At 37.7% G+C, this 23,032-nt stretch overlaps 1 protein-coding gene across 2 annotated transcripts in view; it reads left to right on the top strand.

Annotated features, from left to right (window-relative positions):
- The window catches only part of RORB (RAR related orphan receptor B), a 352,150-nt gene that overhangs the window by 125,945 nt on the left and 203,173 nt on the right, over positions 1–23,032 (top strand). The window contains exon 2 of one of the 2 annotated variants that reach the window (XM_082471044.1): positions 4,322–22,632. In XM_082471044.1, the coding sequence (XP_082327170.1) occupies positions 22,626–22,632 (7 nt within the window). In that variant the 5' untranslated portion in view covers positions 4,322–22,625. Of the gene's footprint in view, positions 1–1,955; positions 22,633–23,032 lie in introns of those variants that run through there. The other variant, XM_082471043.1, reaches the window with a different exon arrangement.

Below are 23,032 nucleotides of genomic sequence, written 5' to 3'. Positions count from 1 at the left end.
ATCACAGGATATTGAATATAGTTCCCTGTGCTATACAGTAGGACCTTGTTGTTTATCCATCCTGTGTATACTAACTTTCATCTGCTAATCCCAAGCTCCCAACCCTTCCCTCTCCCATCCCCCATCCCCTTGGCAACCACAAGTCTGTTCTCTGTGAGTCTGTTTCTGTTTCATAGATATGTTCATTTGTGTCGTATATTAGATTCCACATATAAGTGATATCATATGGTATTTGTTTTCCTCTTTCTGACTTACTTTGCTTAGTCCGTTAGTCTCTAGGTCCATCCATGTTGCTGCAAATAGCATTATTTCATTCTTTTTATGGCTGAGTGATATTCCATTGTGTGTTTGTATATATATATATACACACCACATCTTCATTATGCATTCCTCTGTCTATGGACATTTAGGTTGTTTCACTGTCTTGGCTATTGTAAATACTGCTGCTATGAACATAGGGTTGCATGTTTCTTTTTGAATTATAGTTTTGTCTGGGTATGTGCCCAAGAGTGGGATTGCTGCAACATATGGCATCTCTATTTTTAGTTTTTTGAGTAACCTCCATACTGTTTTCCATAGTGGCTGTACCAATTTACATTCCCACCAACAGGGTAAAAGGGTTCCCTTTTCTTCACACCCTCTCCAACACTTATTATCAGACTTTTTAATGATGGCCATTCTGACTGGTGTGAGGTGGTACCTCATTGTAGTTTTGATTTGTAAGAAATGGACTTTTATGGATAAGTATAATTTGGATATTTTGATATGGGAAGAAAAAATATCCGGCACTACAAAAAGTACACAAAGAAAAGGAACAGGGGCAGGAAATCATTGTAATGCACAGGGAAGGATGTGTAGAAGAGTTTGACTAGATCCTATGGCACCCAAAGAAAGTCAATTGGAAATAGATTTGGAGTGGTAAGTCTTGATGAAAGAGTCTGATGACCAATAATGTCTTCAGGCCTTATTCAAAAACTATGGGGAATATTTTAAGGTAAAACCTTAAAACCTTGTTTAAAAAACAAGGACATATAATCAAATTAATTGGAGGACAAATAAATTTTTAAATGAAAGTAAGTAAAAGATGCCAAGTGAGATGACTAGTACAGTGTTCCAAGTAAGAGGTAATGAGATCTAAACTACAGTAGTTACAGAAGGAATAGAAAGGAAAGAACGGCTGCAACATATTCACAGACTGTAGATACCTGAGAACTTGGCAACATTTTAGTTTCGGTGTAAAAATAATGGGAGAATTTAAAGTCTGTGGCTTTGAATGTAGTTGATAATCAGCATTCAGTGTCATCAAAGGTGATAGGAAATTAAGGAAAAAGGAAAGAGATGAGGTGAATTGATCAATTCAGATTGGATTAGTGGTATATGAGATACCAGTAGGGTATGAGAGCTGAGGTGCCAATGAAGTTGGAAATGGAAGCACTTAGAGGAGGGCTTAAAGTGGAGGTAAAGAATTGGTTGTCATTTGCATGATTAAGCCATTAGATTAGGTGAGATTTATCATAGAGCAAATAATGAGAGATAAAAGAAGAAAGATAAGGATAGACCCTTCTGGTTGAAGGGCAGAACAGCACCATAAAGAGAGCAAAAGAGCACCAAAAAGGAGCAGTTGAAGTAGGAGGAAAACCAAAGGAATTTGGTGCAGCCCAAAAGATGAGAGCACTCCATTCAAATGATACAATTTTCATTAATCTTTGGCTAGTATTATTTTAATTAGAGCTTGATGTAATTGGGGTAAATTGATCTTCCAGAAATAATGTCATTGGAATTTTCCCTGAATATAATAATTATTATGTCCTGAGGTCATTTGTTTTTCTCTCTTTTTTTTTTTTTTCAGCATGGAAAGTTCAACAGAAAGTATCTGACTCTCTAAAGTATGTTTCAGTTTCAGTAGTCATAAATAGTACTGCAATGATGAATTAAATTTTTTTTTTTTTTGAATTAAATTTTTTTCAAGAGAAACTAAATTAAATCATGGCATATACAGTGTAACTTTTAAAAAACAAGTTTTATGATATTACTTTTTATGATATTATTTCCAAATATTATGATATTACTCTCCCTCCACTAATTCATTCTCTAGATCATTTGTGACAAATAAGTACATTTTACATTTTATCTGACTATTTTTGCTTTAGTTTGTACATTTTGGCTTCAGATTTTCTTCACTTCCAAAAATCTATTGTTCTTGTTTAGCATTAGGTGAATCATTTTTATCAGTATCTTCCCTTTAAAAGTCTGTTTTTTCTTTCTTCTTACTTAACTTGTAGCAGACAGTTAAAAGAAAATTAAAAGGAGCATTGGTAGTAAATGATTAGTTATTACAGTAAGCTAAAATCTTTAGAATATACCAGCCAGTGGGGACCAAGAAGTTCATGTAAATATTAAAACTCTGATTTCACTATCTACCTCTCCCAACCAAGTCCCCCACTGTTATTTTTGTTACTCTTTGTATACACTTGGGCTCATAAACAGCCCTCTCAAGTCCTTTCCCCCACTCTCTTCCATTGCCTGTAACTCTACTTTAGGGTCACACCTTTCTGTTGCCACTCTGTGAATGCCCTTCACTATATCAGAGCCTCCTAGTGCATGAATCTCAAGTTGTCAAAACAGGGGCATATTCCTTTCACTCATCAATGCACCAAAAATCAAATTATGTTCCACAGAAATGAGGAGAATGCCTATTGGGCTCACACATAGTCCATTACACCCAGCTTAAGAATGGACAATATGTTCTCCCCAGTTTTCACTTGAAGCACTCATTCCAAAATTCCTCATTATAACCTCTCTTCCTTCTAATTAAAATCAATCATCCAAATGTATGTTTATAATAACATCTTAAAGCTTATGATAAATATACCTTAAAGTCATAGTAATCAGATCAGAGAGAATTGACACAAAAAGATCAGCGAAACAGAATAGAGTCCAAAAACAGACCCATTTACATATGTAAATTACAGTAAATATGGTGTATCAATTCTCTAGAGGAGAGATTGGATTTGTTACTGTTTGAGGGGTTTTGTGTGTTTGGGGGATTTGGTGGGGGGTGTGCTAGCATATATTAAGAAAGTCTTACAATAATCCAGGCATTATTCTAAGTATTTTTCATGTAATAATTTATTTCATCTGTCTCGCAATCCTATGAAGTAGTCAAATTGTTATCCACATTTTGTGATGATGAAACAGGCACAGAGAGTCTAGTAATTTAGAACTACAAACAAATAGCAGAGCTGGAAAATGAACCCACACATTCTGACTCCATACACCACCTAGGAAGATAGATCAGACTGCTACCAACACCACAGCAAATAATAAGAGTTCAGATTCTGAGCCAAGCCTAAAGTCAAACTATAAAGTATGAAAATAAAATAGAGAATATTCATACAATCATGGGGATAAGGAAAAACCTTCATTAAAAGATACAAAACCCAGAAGCTAAAAGGAAAATGTTTTTACAGTCATTACATAAAAATAAAATCTCTTACCAAAAAAAAAGGCACCTAAATAGATTAAATGATAAGCTGCAGACAGAGAAAAAATGTTTACAACTTATTTGTTTGTAACAAAGGATTAATGTCCATACCATAAAAGGGGCCCCAACAAGTCAGCAAGGAAATGATAAAGATAAACACTACATAGAACAAGAATTCCTGAAAGCCTATAAACACATAGAAATTTCTTCAACATCAGGAGCAATCAAAGAAATGCAAATTAAAACAACAGTGGATTATAAGTGCTAAAAACTGAAGAATGACTCTAGATTGGTGAGGATAAGGGAAATAAATACTTTCATAGATTATTTGTGGTAATCGAAATTGGAGAAGGACATTTTGGAGCCTGGCCATATCTACCAAATGTTAAATGTTAAGCTTTAGACCTAGTAGTTTTACTTGCTATGGGAAAAAAAGGAATTTGTAGAATATCATATACATTATATGTGTAAAATGTAATGTAATATAATATAATATATACACAGACACATTTATATAAACATATATAAAAGAAAACTAAAATTTATGAGTATGATATTTTGTATCTCTATGGTATCAGTTGTTATTTCTCCTCTTTCACTTCTTATTTTGTTTATTTGGGTCCTCTGTCTTTTCTTCTTGGTGAGCCTGGTTAAAGATTAATCAATTTTGTTTACCTTTGCAAAAAACTAGTTCTTGGTTTCATTGTTATTGTCTATTTTTTATTTCTATTGTATTTATCTCCTCTCTGATTTTTATTATTTCCTTCCTTCTGCTGACTTTGGGCTTTGTTCTTCTTTTTCTAATATTTAGGTGGTAGGTTGGGTTGTTTATTTGAGATTTTTCTTGTTTCTTGAGGAAGGTGTGTATCACTATGGACTTCCCTCTTAGAACTGCTTTTGCTGCATTCCATAGGTTTTGGAAAGTTGTGTTTCCATTTTCATTTGTCTCGAGATATTTTCTGTTTTCCTATTTGATTTAATCATTTACCCATTGGATTTTTAGTAGCATGTTGTTTAATCTCCACGTGTTTGTTATGTTCCCGTTTTTCCTCCTGTAGTTGATTTTTGGTTTTATACCATTGTGGTCAGAAAAAAATGCTTGATATAACTTCAATCCTCTTTAATCTGTTGAAGCTTTTCTTGTGACCTAGTACATGATCGAGAACATTCCATGTGCACTTGAAAAGAATGTGTATTCTGCTGTTTTGGGATGTAATGTCCTGTAGGTATCAATCAAGTACAACAGGTCTATGTGTCATTTAAAGCCACTGTTGCTGTATTTATTTTCTGTCTGGGTGACCTGTCCATTGATGTCAATAGGATGTTAAAGTCCCCTGCTATTAATGTATTATTGTCAATTTCTGCCTTTATGTCTCTTAGTGTTTGCTTTATATATTTAGGTGTGCCTCTCTTGGGTGTGTATATGTTAAAGTATGTAATATCCTCTTTTTGTATTGATCCCTTTATCATTACATAATATAATTACATAATTAATGTAATTAATATCATTACATAATTTCTTTGTCTTTTGTTATAGCCTTTGTTTTAAAATCTATTTTGTCTGACATGAGTATTGCTCTCTCCACTTTCTTGTTTCCATTTGCATGAAATATCTTTTTCCATCCCCTCACTTTCAATCTGCATGTGTCTTTAGCCCTCAAGTGAGTTTCTTGTAGGCAGCATATTGACCAATCAGTCACCCTATGTCTTTTGAATGGAACATTTAGTCCACTGACATTTAAAGTGATTTTTAATATGTATGTACTCATTGACATTTTATTACTTGTTTTCCGGTTGTTTTTGTAGTTCTTCTCCATTTATTTCTTTTTCTTTTTGTTTCTCCCATTGTGGTTTGATGATTTTCTTTTGTAATGTGCTTGAGTTCCTTTTTTATGTTTGGTTGTGTATCTGATGTAGGTTTTTGATTTGTGGTTACCATGGGATTCATATATGTTGACCCCTAATAATATCAACTTGATTTAAACTGATAGTTGTTTAAGTTCTAACACATTCTAAAAGGTCTACATTTTTTACTCCCCTCCCCCATGTTTTGTTTTTGATGGCATATATTACATATTCATGCTTATCCCTTTACTGTTTATTGTAGTTATAGTTACTTTTAAATTTTTTGTCTTTTAATCTAAGTGATCTTAATTAAGTTATCTTCAATCCTTACTGTATATTTGCTTTTCCTGTTGGGATTTTCCCCTTCCTGTATATTCTTCTTTTCCATTTAGAGAAGATCCTTTAACATTTCTTATAGGGTAGGTTTAGTATTGATGAATTATTTTAGTTTTTGCTTGTCTGAGAAATTCTTTCTCTCTCCTTCTATTCTAAATGATTATCTTGCTGAGTAGAGTATCCTAGGTTGCAGATTTTCCCCTTTCAGGACTTTGAATAGATCATACCACTCTCTTATGGCCTGCAAAGTTTCTGCAAACAAATCAGCTGATAACCTTATGGAGATTCCCTTTTATAGGACTCTGTTTTTCTCTTGCTGCCTTTAGAATTTTCTCTTTATTTTTAACTTTTGCCATTTTAATTATGATATGTCTTGGTGTGGGATTGTTTGGGTTCATCTTGTTTGGGACCCTCTGTGCTCCTGTACCTGGATATCTGTTTCCTTCTTTAGGTCTGGGAAGTTTTTAGCCATAGTTTCTTCAGATACATTTTTGATACCCTTCTCTCTCTTCTCCTTCCAGAACCCCTGTAATGTGAATGGTGGCATGTTTGATGTTATCCAAGAGATCTTGTATGTTGCATTCATATATTTTTTTCTTTAGTCTTTCTATCTGCTGTTCTGATTGGGTGATTTCCATTATTCTATCTTCCAGGTCACGTATGCATTCTTCTGTGTCACAGTCTGATGTTCTTTGCTTCTAGAGTGATTTTTATCTCAGATATTGAATTACGTATTTTTGATTCGATCTTCTTTATATTTTCTAGTTCCTTGTTAAACTGATTTGTGTTTGGATCAATTCTCTTCCCTAATTCAGTTAGCATTTTTATTACCAATGTTTTGAATTCTTTATCTGGTAGATTGGTGTTTCTGTTTCATTATTTATTTTCTCAGGGGTTTTCTTTTGCTCTTTCAATTGAGAGTAGTTCCTCTGCCTTTTTATTTCACTTAACTTTCTCTGTCTCTATGAGTTTGGTTGAAACAGTTACCTACTGTGGTCTTGAAGGAGTGTTCTTATGTGGGAGCATCACTATGCAGGCTGTGTGTGCCCAGTGCCTTCAGTGGGAGAGCTGGATTTGATGTGGATGCCAGACACATCCTTCTTCAAGGTGTGCTGGCAGCTATCACCTTGGTAAGTGGTGTGGCTCGTCATGGAAGAGCTAAAGCCTGCACAGGGTGTGAGGCGTGACTTCCTCTCTGCTCAGTGGCTGTCACCACCCTCTCAGGCTCCAGGGATGGGCTCAAGCTGGGTCTGTTCTCTTTAAGTGTGTGTTTTTCCTCCTCCCTGCACTGGGGCCTTTGCCCCAAAGGAGGGGAGTGCTGAAGCAAGTGGGGCTCCTGCACTTACACAGATCTGATGCTCCGCCTATGTAGGTGTCTGTGGCTCCACTCAGAAGCAGCCCATGGTTGCATCTTCACCCAGATCTAGTGCTAGGCTGTGACGTGGAGTAGGCAGGGCTGGAGTGTTCAATTAGCTGGGCCTGGGGAGCACAGCGAGGGAGCTGTGGGAATTCCAGCAGCTGCGCTGCCATCAGAAGTCTGGGCTGCTTCTGTGATGCTGTTTGAGTCGGCGCCGACAATGGTTGCCGCTCCTCCAGCTGGGCTACACCCTGGGCCCCTGGGTTGCCTCTGTCCCTAGACTGAGTCTTTTCTCAGGTGCTGGCTGCCCCATGTCCAGTGCCAAGCTGTGGCATAGAGTGAGCAGGGCCAGCGTGTTTGCTCGGCTAGGGATGGGGAGCGCGACGAGGCAGCAGCCATTAGGGCAGGCGTCTCCCTGCCCTGCCTGGTGGCAAGCCAGCACCCGAGTGCTCCTCATGAGTGGAGTCTGGGCTTCTCTAGCTTTTCCGTGTGTCCCAGCAGTTCTCCAAGCAGCCGAGGGTGCTCATCCCCTACACCTAGGACCCCAGGACTGCGATGCCCACTCTGTGGCTCAGCCCACTCCCTGCCCAGGTCGAGTGCTCACCTGTGTACTTTCCCTTTTCCTCTGGTTCCCGGCCCGGGGCACAGGTCCCAACCTGATCGCTCTTCTTCCCTTCCTCTCCGATTACGTGTGTAACTTTCTTACAGCCTTGGCTGTACAGGGATCCTTCTGCCAGTTCCCAGGTGGTTTTCCATGAGAATTGTTCCGTACGTAGATGTAATTTTGATGTGTTCATGGGAGAGGTGAGCGCCACGTCCTCTTACTCCGCCATCTTGATCTCACGTCTAAAATTTATGAGTATAAATGTAAAGTGAAGTGTTTTCTAATAAATGCACTAATATTTTAGCAGTGGTTCCTGCCGGTGAAAGGAGAGGATTGTGGAGGAAGGGAAAGGGGGTTGTAATTTTTACCCTCTACACTTTAAATTATTTGAATTTTTCATAATGCATATGTGTTTATATATCACTTGTGTTATTTAGATTTTTAAAGAATAAATCTTGGTTATTTAAGAAAATGTCAAAACTAGGTTCTCATGTTTGCAAATATAACTGTATTTCACAGTTTTGCCATTTGCTCTCTCAGTTTGCTTTCTCTGAGACTATTTACATAATCCAGACAGAGTTAATTTAATTTTTTCAGCCATATTTACAGTGGTCCACTTGGGTAGTACACTGTGGAGGAAGGTCAAATCTAGCCCAACTTGTGAATAGTCAGAGGTTTTATTTTCACTCCTTTTCTCTTCAACCCTGTCTATAATTCTGGTATCTCTAGTGCTGTGCCTTCAGTTGCCAAGGCCTAGCTGTGAGTGCCAGGCCAGCTCCTAGCAACACCAAGGCCCATTGATAGCACCAGGCCAGTTCCTCACTGCCAAGGGCCCCTTTTCTCTCTCTCAGAGAGGACAGTGAGCTGGTATGCACCTTTTACCCTCTTCTTTCCACTTGTTCCTGATGTAATGTAGGAGGTAGAAAAAATATCTTGAGGTCTCCAGGGGAAAAGCATGAGGACAAAAACTATACAGTATCCTATAATTCCTGGGAACAGATAAAAGACACCTATGTTCCTGATGGAATCATGGAGACACTGTACTGGCTGGCTTACCTCTGGCATTCTTATAATGTGAAACAAACAAACAAACAAAAAAAAACCTCCCTATTTAATTCATCCACAGTTAATGGGCTTTCTGAGATTTACAAACACCATCCTTACTTATATAGAGCTCCAAGTGGAAATTCAGGGAAATGGGGTGGAATTGGACCAGGTGTGACAGCTCCTCTCTGTCCACAGGGTGGCTCCCCTATAAATCATGTGGCAGCAGCAGTTGGTTCAGGAGTTCTTCCTCCTCTCAGGGGAGAGCAAATGGAAATAGCTGAGATTGTTTTACTCTCCTTCTGTTCTGCATTATCCCTTAGAAAGGGCTACAAAAGGAGTCCCTACAGGAATGTATAATATACTTGTGCTATTTTGCCTGCCAAACCCAGTTTTCATTTGGTGAAATTCTCCTCCCACATAATTCCAGTGGGAATTCCACAATTCCTTCACCCCCTTGAAGTTCTACAAGGACCTACTCCAGACCCACATCACTGATTCAAGGTTGGGAACATGATGCAAGCCAAGCCGGCTGGTGTCAGATCTGGGACTTTTGCTAAACTGTTAGAAGAGATACTCTATTTGCATTGAGTTCGCTCAGGTGGTAGAACATAGGCAAGAATATCTGGTAACTATCTTTACCACCTCCTGGGTACCTGAAAAGGAAGTTAACACATAATAAGGCAGATTTGAAAGATGGAAATGATATTATGTGAGGTCCTAAACCCAACTGTACTCATTCTGGCCATAAGCTACTAAATTCTGTTTTTCTCAAACTAGTGCTATTTTCTTGAGTGTTTGAGTGATAATTGTATCACTTACAACCCACAGAATCCTGATCATGCAGATACACCACAGAATAGCCTTTCCTTGACAATTAGAATTTCAGTAAACCATGAACAGGGAGGAATGGGTGAGAGGAGTTGTGTCAAGAAACAGATTAAGACTCATCATAATTGAATATCGGGAGCTTTCACATCCAGGCATACCTTGGAGATACTGCAGGTTCGGTCCCTGACCACTGCAATAAAGTGAATATTGTGATCAAGTGAGTCACATGAAGTTTTTGGTTTCCCAATGCATATAAAACTTACGTTTATACTTTTCTGTAGTCTACATGTGCAATAGCATTATGTCTAGGAAAAAGATGTATATACCTTAATTTAAAAATACTTTATTGCTAAAAAATGCAGACCATCGTCTGAGCCTTCAGCACATCATAATAATCTTTTTGCTGGTGGTGGGTCTTGCCTCGATGTTGATGGCTGCTGACTGATTGGGGTGGTGGTTGCTGAAGGCTGAGGTGGCTGTGGACATTTCTTCAAATTCTCAAAGTAAAGTGGTCAGTGGTTGCCATGGATTCAGAGTGGGGGGAAAGGGAGAGAGAGATGAATAGGTGGTGCACAGGGGATTTTTAGGATAATGAAACTATTCTGTATGATTTTTAGGATAGTGCAACTGTTCTGTAATAATGAATACATGTAATTAAACATTTGTTAAAACCCATAGAGTGTACAACACAAAGAGGAACCCTAATGTAAACTATGGATTTTAGCTCATAATAATGTATTAATATTGGCTCATTAGTTGTAAAAAAAATTACCACACAAATGCAAGATATTATTAAAAGGGGAAACTGTTATGAGAATGGGGGAAGAGAGACATATGAGAACTCTGTACTATCTGCTCATTTTTCTGTAAACCTAAAACTGCTCTAAAAAATAGTCTGTTAAAAATAATAATTTTAATGTGATTCATGAAATCATCTTTTCAGTAAATTCAAGTTTTGTTTTTTATTTAGTTTGCTTAATTTTTTGATTTTAAAGTATTTTTGTAATATTCTTATAAATTTAAAAGCAAAATTATATAGAGCAATGATTTTGCAGGCTTATGTATATCTTAGAATATTTTATAGAAACATTCCTAGTTAAGTAAACATTTGAATTTTAGCAATTTTTATTGTCTTTGTAATAGAATTTACTCAAGGTTTGATCTCTGTTGAAATACATTGGTGAATGAAATGGCAGATTTTATTTAAATCTATATTCATTGAATTTTTAAATGCATGGAAAAACCTGTAAATGTAGTAATGGCTTCATAATGTCTGCTTTTTAAAAATAATTCCTTTTTTCCTCCCTAGAGTTTCATCTCATTCATTTGTAACTACATCATCCACATTTTTCTGTCAAGTCCAGGATCCTTGCAGGCACTGAGATTGCCCACTCACCAAAGTCCACAGGATCAAAACCTTTTTGCCTTCTCCTTAGGTATCTTAATGTTTCCATTTACTATCCTTTTGTCATTGCCAAGTTCTTCAGTCCTTCAGGGAAAAAAAAATTCTTCTTTGGAGACTGTAGATCTTTCTGAGAGCTAATGTAAGGATCTATTATTGCCCACAAGAGGTAGCCTACCAAGGCAAAAATATCAGTGTGCAGGCAGGTTGCTAAAGATCTAGCTATTTCAGCATTTAAAGGAAACAAACATAGAATGAACCAGGGGAAAAAAAAAATTGACTCTAGAGACAGGTAACACGTGAGAAATATGAGATATAAGGTAATAAACTACCCTTGATTGAAGGCAACTATGAAAAATTAATAGCTTATTGATATTTCCTTGATAGCTCTTCATTCATACATGCTCTACTTTAATTTTAAGAATTAATTAAATAACAACTGTTAAGCCAGATGAGTGTGGTTGGTTTTGTATAGTTAATTTTGAGCTCAGTGGGCTTGAAGTTAAAATATTTATTTGGTGGTCTGCAGTTAGCTCCCTAGGTAAGGGAAGGTGCTGGCACCTTTTAAATATTATCATCACCACAGTGTAGTCAGGTTCTCTGGCTCCTTCTAACCAGTAGGTTTAAGGTGGTTGCTAAACCAGGTCCAGCACTCCTGACGCCAGCACTGCACCCTCTGCTGGACACTTGTTCTTCCATTTCTAAATCTGTTGGGACAGGAAATGAATGCAACCCACCCCTTGGAGTGGGGGGAAGAACACATAGTTTGTTGCCCTGAACCCCTCCACTTACCATTTCATTTATATCCCTCCAGTATACCCAGAAGCAAAGATAGCAGGTACAAGATTTCTAAGCAAATACCTACAACTGTTTATCAACTTACCTTGAGTTTAAATACATGAAATCATCCTAGCCTTCTCTGGGGACACACCTGCTCATGTGTTAAAATATGACATAACCAATTATGTTCAATGCCATACTTTTTTGCTCTATCTTGATTACACAGAGCTTTGAGACTTGTGACCAGCAAAAATTAATTCTTCTAAAAAACAACTTTTTTTCCTATTTCTACTACACTCTGAGCGGTAACAAACCTGTCAAATGAAAAAAAAAAAAGTTTCACTTGAATGTTTCATAAGTTTTGTAAACTCACTGGTGTTTGAAATTTTTTTGTCTTTTTTTAAGATAGTAGCTGTCTCATAGTACTAATTTTATTATTAAGTTTAAGTAATTCCCAAATGAACAATATTAACTTTACCAAAACCTAAAAGAAGAAAAAAAAGCTCATAAAACAACTTAATTAATGGCTATGTTTTACTTTGCAGTAAAGAAAAACAAAGTCCTTTGTGAAACTTTTTTTTGGGGACTGTGAATATTGCCCTGTAATATTAGTTTCATATTTACATGTTGTATATAAACATAAGCAGAAAAGCCCATCACTCCCTTTTCCCATGGTAGATCAAAGTGGTCAAAGATAGGGACTGGTAACTTAGGGGTGCCATTACGAGGAAACTCTTGGTACCGAATTGCCAAAATACAAACAAACAAACAAAAACTCAGGTACTACTCCTCAGGAAACCAGGCAATCAACTCCAGTCCTAAGTAATCAGTTTCCCTTCACAGAAGCCAGTAAGCACAGCCAAACAAACAATGAAAGTTTCCACTGCCCTTGCCCTCCTCCCATTTTTTCCTCCCTTCTTCTTCCTTTTCTGCTCTCTGTCTTTATTCCAGCCCAACTTTTCCTTATTTTTCACAGACTGACTAATCTGAAATATGTCCCACTAAATACAGAATAACTATTAGTTATCACTTTATTAAAGACACGTGTATACCTTCCCCCATTCTCTCAAAACTTTTTTAATCCCTGAATTCTCATTTCTTTTCTCACACTTTATTTTCACCTTCTATCTCACTCTCATATATTTTTCTCTCTCCCTCCTCTAAGTCCTGGCTGTTGATGTGAACAAAATTTACATTCAAATAAAACAGAAAGCTTTTTTTTCCAGATTTTCATACCAGCTGACTGAGATTGTAAGCGTACCACTTGGGAATTAAGATATACTTTCTTCGAGTTTTTAAAAGGCATATTGATTTCATGCCTTTACTCCCAGTATCCCTCCAGAGAGGAGGATGGACTTTTCGAAAATTGGTTTGGATTGATAAAGTACTTTGCCCTTATTTAAAGAGCTCATCTTGCATCAACCTCTCTTTTCATTCACTAAACAGATTCTGCAGCCCTCCTCATCTGAGAGAATTAGGCCTCCCTTGTCTGCTTTGATCCAGAAAATCATGCTTTCATTAACACAAACATCTCCTGATCTCTGCCAGTGCACTTTAGATTTTCAAATTATGTATGTGCATCATTTATCAAAATGCTGTCAGGCCCCAGGTCTGCCAGACATTCAAACTGGGAGATCCCATGGCATGTATGTGGATTCATTTTAAGGGAGGGGCGTGGTGATTGTAATCTTGGTCCCTAAAGTAGCTGTAGTTAGCTGCGTATTCTTTATTTCAAGGAAAGAAATGTGGTAGTAAGTACCAAGGATGAGCTCTCACGTCAAAATGCAGATTCCCATCTACTCCTTTGAGCAATAGAAGAGATTAAAAACAGCATTTTGTATTGAGAAATGGTATGACTTTGGTGAGTAAGTCGAAAACAGCAGAAAATCACGAAAGGATCCAAAAAGAAGGGTACATTGTTTTTCAAGGAACAACCATGCGATTGAGAACTAACTCTTCAACAGAAAAGATGTTAAGACAGAAGACAATGGAATGATATGAATATGGTGTGAAAAAAAATTTGGCAACCAGTGAAAATATCTTTCAAAAGTGAAGCAACATAGAAATTTCTGGATCATCAAAGACTAAGCACATTCATCAAGCAGCCTACATGAAAGGGCATGCTAAAAGCAGTTCTTCAGGCAGAAGGAAAATTATCCCAAAGGGAAACACAGCAATGCAGGAAAAAATTATATATGCTAAATTTGGGGCAAATCTGAAAGAATACTGACTATACAAAATAACAATAATATTTTAAGGGTGTTAAAATATATGTAGAATTAAAATACATGACAATAATAACTAATGGCACCTGGAGGGTTGAGGACAGTTAATAGAGTTCAGTGTCCAAAAGTCTCAGCATTGACTGGAGTGTGGTAAGAGAACTAACTTACATTCATTCTAATGATCCAGGAACACATGTTTACTCTTTGTGGGAATTACTAAAAGAATAGTGAAAGGATGTGTAACAAGCATGCCAATAGAGGAAAAATAAATAGAATGTTCCAGAATTTCTTAATTCAGAATAAGGAAGGAGAAAAAAAAAGGTATCATAAAGCAATTGGGAAGTATCAAATTGAAAATAACAAATAATGTGGTAAATATTAAATTAGTTTATATTTTGTGCATTCATTGATTGTTCAGAAGTAGCTGGGAAGTGTTATGGGCAAACAAAATCTAATTGACCTGAACTGAAAAATTTACTGTTGCTAATTCATGAAATAGTTTTTCTACAAGGAAATTTTTTTAAAAAGTATCAATAGTTGATGATTTTTGCATGATTATGATGCGAGAAGCATTATGTTAATATAGCCCATTTTATTCTTTTGAGTTTGTTTACAGGCCTATTATATATATTTTTTTCAAGTGAGTTTCAGGCAGGTTAAATACCAACTCACACTGAAAACAGCAGATCTGGGAACAGAAAACAATTTTTGTTTATTTTTGTTGTTGTTTTATTTTACTCCAGAATTGATACCCTTAATCATCACTATATATGTCAATTTTCTTGAAAAGAAAAACTTAATATTCCATGCATTTTTTAAATGCAGCCATAATGCAACATGGAGACATCACAGCAAATGTGTGAAACAAGTTTTCAAAGAGAAAAAAAAAGTATTGTTTACATTGCTGGGGAGTTGGTCCTTTTTTTTTTTTCCAGGGGGAGGGAGGAGAGGAAGGAGGGGAATCAAAGATTCTGTCCCAGAGAGGGGGAAAGGTGAGATTTGAGAAGGGAAGGAAAAGGTTGTACCTTCATAAGGTGGGGTGGTTTCGGGTCAGGCCCTAAACATCATCCTGCTTGAGAATCTGTTGGAGGAAAACAAGTCAAAGGAAGCAAAAAAAGGAGCCACTAGGGCCAGAGGCAGGACAAGAAATGGAATCTTAGGGGGCCAGGGTAAATGGGGGGGATTCAGGGACTAGACATGCTTCCTGGGGGTGGGGGGAATGCAGCCACAGTGTCTCCGCCTTCCCTCTTCCACCCCAGCTCCAGCCCCGGCCTTTTCTTTTCATCCCTCCCCCCATGACAGAAGTTGTGGCCCTGGCCATGTCATCGTGTTCCTGTGTCCCTGCATGTTCCCCACCCTTCACCCCCTCCTTTTGCGCAGACCCCATTACAATAAATTTTAAATTAAAACCTGAAAAAAAAATCCCAATAATTAGTCCAAGGATCGGTTCATTGAACAAACTTTTCCTAAGCATGTGCTAAGTGTCAGGCACATGCTAGGCCCTGATGACCTAATACAAAAACAGCAGAGATTTAGTCCCTGCCTCATGGGGCTAATAATAATATTAAATATAAATTAATGTACTTCCTTCATTAGATAATAATAAGAGAAGACAAGCAAATAATCATAAATTTGCTATGTGCTATAAAGACCACAAAGAGATGCTCTGATAAAGAATTATCAGTGAGGGCTCTTTTAAGTGATACGATGAAGGAGTATTTCTCTGAGGATGTAACCTTTAAGCCAGCAGAGCTTTATAATTAGGGTAACTATATTTTATATTGCTCAGACTGGAACACTTTTGAGAATGAAAGGGGGCACTTCTGATAATTATGCAGGATGCCATGGCAAACCAGAATATGTATACACCCACTTTCTAAACCAAAGAAAGAAGTATGGGTTATTTCCTAAATGCAATTGGAAGACACTAAAATGTCTTGGCAAGGGAATATTGATTGTTTGAGTTACATTTTTAAAAGTCCTCTCTAGATGCCAGATGGAAAATTGATGGACTAAGGGGCAAAAATGGAGGTAAAGAGACAAATTCTGAGAACATGGTACCCATCTAGGTAGGAGAGGGACAGTGGCTTGGATTGATAAAGCAGGAATATAGAGAGTAGTAGCAAACTGAAGATGAATTTTGCAGTGCATCAACAGCTAAGGTGAAGTTATATAACATATTATATTTGCATTTTAATTCATATTTTAATAAACACACAAGACATTTTAAATATGGTCAAGTGATCTGGAAACGGACTTTCTAACAGCATTGTGGTATAAACATGAAAGAGAAATTGTTCACCTGTAGCAAAAAAAATCAAGTTAAAAAAAATTATCCACTAAGCAGCTTCCGTTTCTTCTCTGTCAACTCCAGTTTTGAGTTTTTTGTCTAATTCATATCCATTTGTAAGTTTCTATACATTTGTTTATAAAGACTATTAATCATTGTGCAGCAATATTTTTTCCAGCCTATTGTATGTATTTTCACTTTGTTTTGGGGGTCTTTTGTCATTTAAATTACTCATTTTCTTAATTTGTGTATAGGAAAAAAATCTAATTTTTTCCTTATAAAAGCTGAGTTTCCTAATTTAGAAAAGTTTGTCCCATACAAAACATTATATAAGTATATACAAAAATATAATTCTGTTATTTTATGTATTTGCTTATATATGTCATTTAAATTTTTAATTCATTTGAAATGTATTTTTGTATATGATCTGAGAAATCTGGCATTATCCATCACATTAAAATGCATCATATTTTTCAATCTGAACTGAAATTCTACCTTGGTTTTTATATAAAGTCCTCATAGTCTTAAATCAACTTCTGTATGCTCTGATAACGCTCCATTATGTATCTGTTTCTGTGCCAATATATTCTACTTTCATTGGAATGACTTTAGAGCAAGTTTGGTAAAGGAAATTCCGTGTACTTATCTTTTTTCCCCCTCTGGTCCTCTTGAAAAAACTTCTTCATTACACACATACACACACACACACAGACACAGAGTATTATCTACTTCTTGTAAATAAATCACAGTACAAAATGTATGACACAAAATGTTACAATCCCCATTCTGTCTCTAATTCCTCCAGTTAACCACTATTAAAATGTTAGTGTATCTCCTTCCAGTTTTTTGGCTAAGCATTTTTATACATCTAAATTCATTCTAGACTAATCTTTTTTTTTTTTTCACTTTTACTGGTGCCAATTTAATTCAGGCCCACATTATCTGTAACCTGAAATATTTATTGCAAAAGTATATCATAGACTCGATGGAACTGAATCAAGCATTAGATAATTATTACATAAATTTTTTCACTGTATCCTTTTATTTTCAAAGTCAAAATTCACTGATCTTTGCTTAATGGCATTTAGCAAATAACTAGTTTCAGCTCTGGAGTGTGTGAGCATATAGTACTGTACTGTGAATAAGAGTTCAAATGCTGATTTATTTATTTACAAGTATGCTTTAAGCATATACTATTTGCCAGGCAAGATTCGAGAGTCTGTGGATTTGGCACTGAAAAAAATAAAATCAAGAAAGGCCCTGCACTCAAGGAACTTATATTTTAGTGGCTATATCTGGGTTTGAATCCTGGATCCAGCATTTTTAGATTTGTGATCTTACGCAAGTTACTTAACTTTTCTAAGCCTCTATTTCTTTATCTGTTTAAAAAAAAAAAAATGGTGGGGGGGCAGTGATATAGTATGTACCATGTAGGCTCTTTTAAGAAATAGAAATTAGATAGCCTGATAGATCATGAGACTCATCCAAAAATATTAGCTTTTTTTCCTGACCTGTATATTGGTCCTTTTTTAAACTTACCTCTTACCCCACGTATTGGGGTTCATTTTGTTTTGGTCCTTAACACTTTTTCCAATTTATTGTGAAAAGAACCAGCTAAACATTTTTAATATTTGCTCTTTTGTTTTTCATTCTGAAAACTTGTTGAATTTGCATCCATACTTAAAAATGAAGCAAAATTTAAAGTACTGAAAGATTATGAAGACTCTCCATCTGGGAATAAAATTGAAAATAGTAATAAATATGAAAATAACTAGATTTTGTTTGCTTTTATGATTATGTAACCAAACTCAAACATCATTTTTTTCCTCCGCAAATTAGGAGAATTTAAAATGAAAAAAAAAATCTCTCCTCTTTCCCCTCTCGCCCTCTTCTTCTCTCTCTCCTATTCACTAGAGACTAAGAAAGAAGAGATCTTATTCAGGTCTTTGCTACATTTCTGGTTCACATCCAGTGGACAAAGAGTAGAAAGGATTCATTCAACCAGTAATTACCAAGTGCCTATAAAATACCAGGAGCTCTTCCAAACCTTAGGAAAATTCTGGCCCCTGCTCTCAAGGAGCCTACCTTCTCAGTGGGAAGCATAACTCTGCTGCAGCTACTGGGGCAGAGGTTGCTGCCTACCTGTGAATACACTTAGAGTTACAGAACAAACTGGAGGTAATCGGGACAATTTTCAGCCTAGTAGAAAAGTCTGTATACTTGAGCATCTTTACCAGTCTTTCATTCAGTCTTTTCTCAGATTCCTTCAGCAACAGGGAACTCAGTACTTCACCTTTTCCATTTTTAATAGGTTCAAACTTTTAAAATTCTTATATTTTTCTGGCTTCTCCAACATTTAAAGGCAGCTTTATACCTGTCTTTCAACTTTCACAGCCACACAGCTTCCCTAAACTGGGCTAAAAACACCCAATCTTTAAGTCATTCTAAATGTAATATCATCAGTGTTGCCAATATCCCCCCAAGATTCATAGTTATTTAAAAGAGTTTTGGAACTTTCCTGGTAGTCCAGTGGTAAAGAATCCACTTTACAATGCAGGGGATGCAGCTTCTGTCCCTGGTCAGGGAACTAAAATCCCACATGCCGCGGGGCAACTAAGCCCTCACGCCACAACTACTGAGCTCACACCTCAACTAGAGAGCCCACGTGCCACAACTAGAGAGCCCACGTGCCCTGGAGCCCGCGTGCCACAACTAGAGAAGAGAAAACCTGCGTGCCACAACTAGAGAGAAGCCCGCGTGCCGCAGCTAAGACCCAACGCAGCCAAAAATAAATTAAATAAATAAATAAATAATAAACCTTTAAAAAAACAAAACAAAACAAAAATAAAATAGTCTCTATATATAGACTGACCAGCTCAGAATATAATGAACCATTCCTTCCTATTTTGGTCCAAGCATTTTAGGATTGAAATACTGTAATCCTAAATGCCACGGTCACCCTAAGTGGTTGGCTCATATTAAACCTTTGGGTCTGTCAGGATACTTCTCGTCATTATTACTCCATGGGCATACAGCCTAACCTTAGGGGTAGTGATATGTGGGGAAAGCAGGTAAGCAGGCAAGCCTGAGTGAAACTATATCAGTTCTTGAGACTGAGTACAGTCTATGTGACTTACTGATTATCATTTAAACTTATCAAAATTTAGCTGTCAACTAAGAATATCCTTCAGGCCCAGAGCCAAAAGCAGAGTTTCAAGCTTATAGGAAACCAGACAGTTCCATAATTATTCAAATAAAATTACTGACACTGAACTTCATGTGATCAAGGATATTATATTAATATATTATTATTATGCCACTTGAAATATGGATATCTGCTGGCAGATGGGTTACAAAAACATAAGATTATAGATAAGTATTTCGTGACTTCTTGAAAAATGCTGATTTCTTTAATTTAAATCCTGAATATTTATTTTACATAAATAGGTTCCATTCAGTTGAAATAATTTGAAAGTTAATAGAAACACTCAAGACTAGGTTTTTTAATTTTTAGGAAGATCCAAAATGTCCCAGATCACCACATTATAACCAATGATCAACATTTATTCCACTCTAAAATAGATACTTTGCACCACCATATATGTAATACACATACAGTTTTGAAAAAATGATGTAACATAATTGTGTTTATTTCAAATTAACAGTTTTTTCAAAAGTGTTCAGGAGAGATTAATAAATATGTGATACAGTTCTAAGGAAAAGTATGCTTGGTTAAACCTACAAAGCAAAGGATATATAAAAATATGTAGAAGGAGAAAAAAGTACTTTTAATATACATTTTGACTATCTTTTTAAATAATTACAGTTATTACAGCAGTAAAAGGAAATTTCAGTGTTCAGTAAATGTTTAGAAATTTAGGACTAGATGAAAGAGTTAAAATTCTTGAACTTTGAAATTCCTCTTTAATGAGAAATAGAAATCTAAAATAATGACAGCAATAATAATTATAATGTTTACAAAGGCTTTGGAATTTTCAATATTCCTGTGTCTGCTTGAAACATAAAATTAAAATGATGTAGTAACAATTTGTTTCTTGACTATTTTATATTCAGTAATTTTTAATGAAGCAACTAAATTAGGCATAACTTAGTTCAGCTTTAATGTAGTTATGATGAATATATTTTACTTGATTAAAGTGATAAAACTAGGGAGGCTTAAATATTATCTTAAAAGGTTAACTACTGTGTCAATTACAAAATCTAGGGGAAAGGTAGTTATAAGGGAATAACTATTCTGAACAGTAACTTCCTTTTGTTCATTTCATTTCATTAAAGACTCAATCAACTTTCACTCTTAATACTAAAATTTTCCTAAATTACACATTGGCTTGCAAATGGAAGGGCATACAGCAGGGCTAAGTCAATTTAACACTAGTGAAGATTCAGAAAGTAATCCATTTTTATTTAATCGGGGTGGGGGGGTACTACTTGGCAGCATAGGGTGATCTAGTTAACTAAATAATCGCCAATTATACATTGCACTTTGTGTTACATGACGTAATATAAATAAATACCAGTAAAAATCAAGTTATTCAGGTATCTAAACAATGATGAGGCCTGCTCTGCCAACAGGTATGCTATAGAGTAGAAGCCTCAATGCCTTAAGACTGAGAAGATTAGGCAAATTTTTTCACCTGTCTGTCTGTTAGGGTGACCAAATTAATCAAAGTATTTACAAAGTTCCCTACGGGAAGTAAATGTGATCATCTATGTAGTATGTCCAAGTAGAGGAGGAAACTTGAAAAGGAACAGTTTTGATATATGCATTAGATTTTTACCACAATACAAATAAACGGTCATAGATGACAATTTTCACCTCAGGAATACAATAACTACCTACGTTTAATTGCCAGACCCCTCTAAATAGACAAATGTCTTCTAGTAGCAACTAGAATAAACAGTTCCTCCCCGCTAAAGCCCTGCAACTTCATCAATAGCACCACACAATCATACCTTGTAGCCTCAGCCAGCCCTTTACCTTGCATCACTAAGGTAGCCACACTGCCATTGGGTCTGTTACCACTGAGTCGTATGGCTCCACGCCAGTTTATTAGCAACTCCAAATGCTGATAAAATCAATTTCGTCGATAAAAGAAAGCATTAAAATTTTGTAAAATAATTTTAAAAAGCAAAAGAGATCTCATTGTTTTGTTAATTTTGTTTTTAGGACTGGGGCAGGAAGCATCTAAAAGATGGTTTTAAAGGAAGAGGACGGCTGCTTGCATGGGACTGCATTTTAGTTGTGCTCAAAGTGATGAAAGTTGATTTGCATTATTCTGCCACTAAAACTGAAGCGTCCCGCCCGGGGAAAGCCCCGCCAGACACGCGAAGTTTTCCGAAAATGGACTCTGCGGAGAGCTGACATAAATTCACAACTAACTATTCGGGGCCCGCAGGTTTTGCGAGAGAGGGAAGCATCCAGGGACCCGGAGAGCCCCGCGTCCCTCCCTTCCAAGGACTCATCAGTGCCCCTCCCTCCTCCTGGAATGGGAAGTGAATGTCACCTGCAGATCTGCCCGACTCTATCGGTCCCTCTCCTCCTCCGCCCAGTTCGGACAGTCTCTAATGCCCAGTTCCAGCCCCGGCCGCCTTCGGCTCCAGTGTCCTAATCCCCCGCCCTTCGCCTTCAAGCCTGTCCCCCGTCTTCCCAGCCCCTCCAAGAACTGCCAGGCGCTGATTGGCGGCGGCGCTGACAGGAGGCGGGGCCTGGAAGTCCCAGCCAAACCCGCCCTCGCGTATAAGCCCCTTCTCGGCTCTCTCCCCATCTCTCTCCTCTCTCTTTCTCTCTCGCTCCCTTCCTCCCTGTAACTGAACAGTGAAAATTCACATTGTGGATCCGCTAACAGGCACAGATGTCATGTGAAAACGCACATGCTCTGCCATCCACACCGCCTTTCTTCCTCTTCTTTCTGTTTCCTTTTTTTCCCCTTGCTCCTTCTCCCTCTTCTTTGTAACTAACAAAACCACCACCAACTCCTCCTCCTGCTGCTGCCCTTCCTCCTCCTCCTCAGTCCAAGTGATCACAAAAGAAACCTTCTGAGCCGGAGGCGGTGGCATTTTTAAAAAGCAAGTACATTGGAGAGAAAGAAAAAAAGAAAAACAAAAGCAAAACAAAACCCAGGCACCAGCCAGCCAGCACGTTTTTTTCACCCCTCTTGAAAACAAACAAACAACCAAACAACCATCAAAACAGTCACCACCACCATCATCAAAACTGTTAACATAGCAGCGGCGGCAGCAAACGTCACCCTCCGGCCACGGCGTCCACCTAAAGGGATGATTTTCTCGGCAGAGCAGCTCTTCGCCGACTACCTTCCTCACTCGTGCTGAGCGGGATTTTTGGGCTCTCCGGGGTTCGGGCTGGGAGCAGCTTCATGACTACGCGGAGCGGGAGAGCGGCTACACCATGCGAGGTAAGCGAGCCCGCAGGCACCGTGTCTCCCCGGTCCGGCCAACTCCAGCCAGATGGGCGATGGGGGAGGGGAGCGCACCCAGCCGAAGAGGAAAGAGGTTGGCGGGGCGCAGTTACTGAGTTCGTGTTCGCAGTTGGGCTGCAAATGGCCTGGGCGTAGAAAGTTGTGGGAAGGTGTTGATGCCTCTCAGGAGTTCTGGAGGGACACGGGAGGGCGCTTTTTGGCGAGGGGGACGACGCTAGTTGCTTCCTCCCAGTCCTTGAGTTGTACTGTACCATTTTGGGGTGTCACTCTCGGGTGCGGATGCGAACGCCGGTTGGAGGGAGAGCCGGGAGAAGTATGCCTCTGGGCAGAAGCCGCTAGAAGCGCCGGGCGCGCGGCGGTCGCCGGCCTGGGTTGG

This window comes from Balaenoptera physalus (assembly GCF_965194825.1).
Source record: "Balaenoptera physalus genome assembly, chromosome: 7".
Classification (NCBI taxonomy): domain Eukaryota; kingdom Metazoa; phylum Chordata; class Mammalia; order Artiodactyla; family Balaenopteridae; genus Balaenoptera; species Balaenoptera physalus.
Note: the sequence above shows the minus strand (reverse complement) of the source record. Positions and strands in the feature narration are given on the sequence as shown.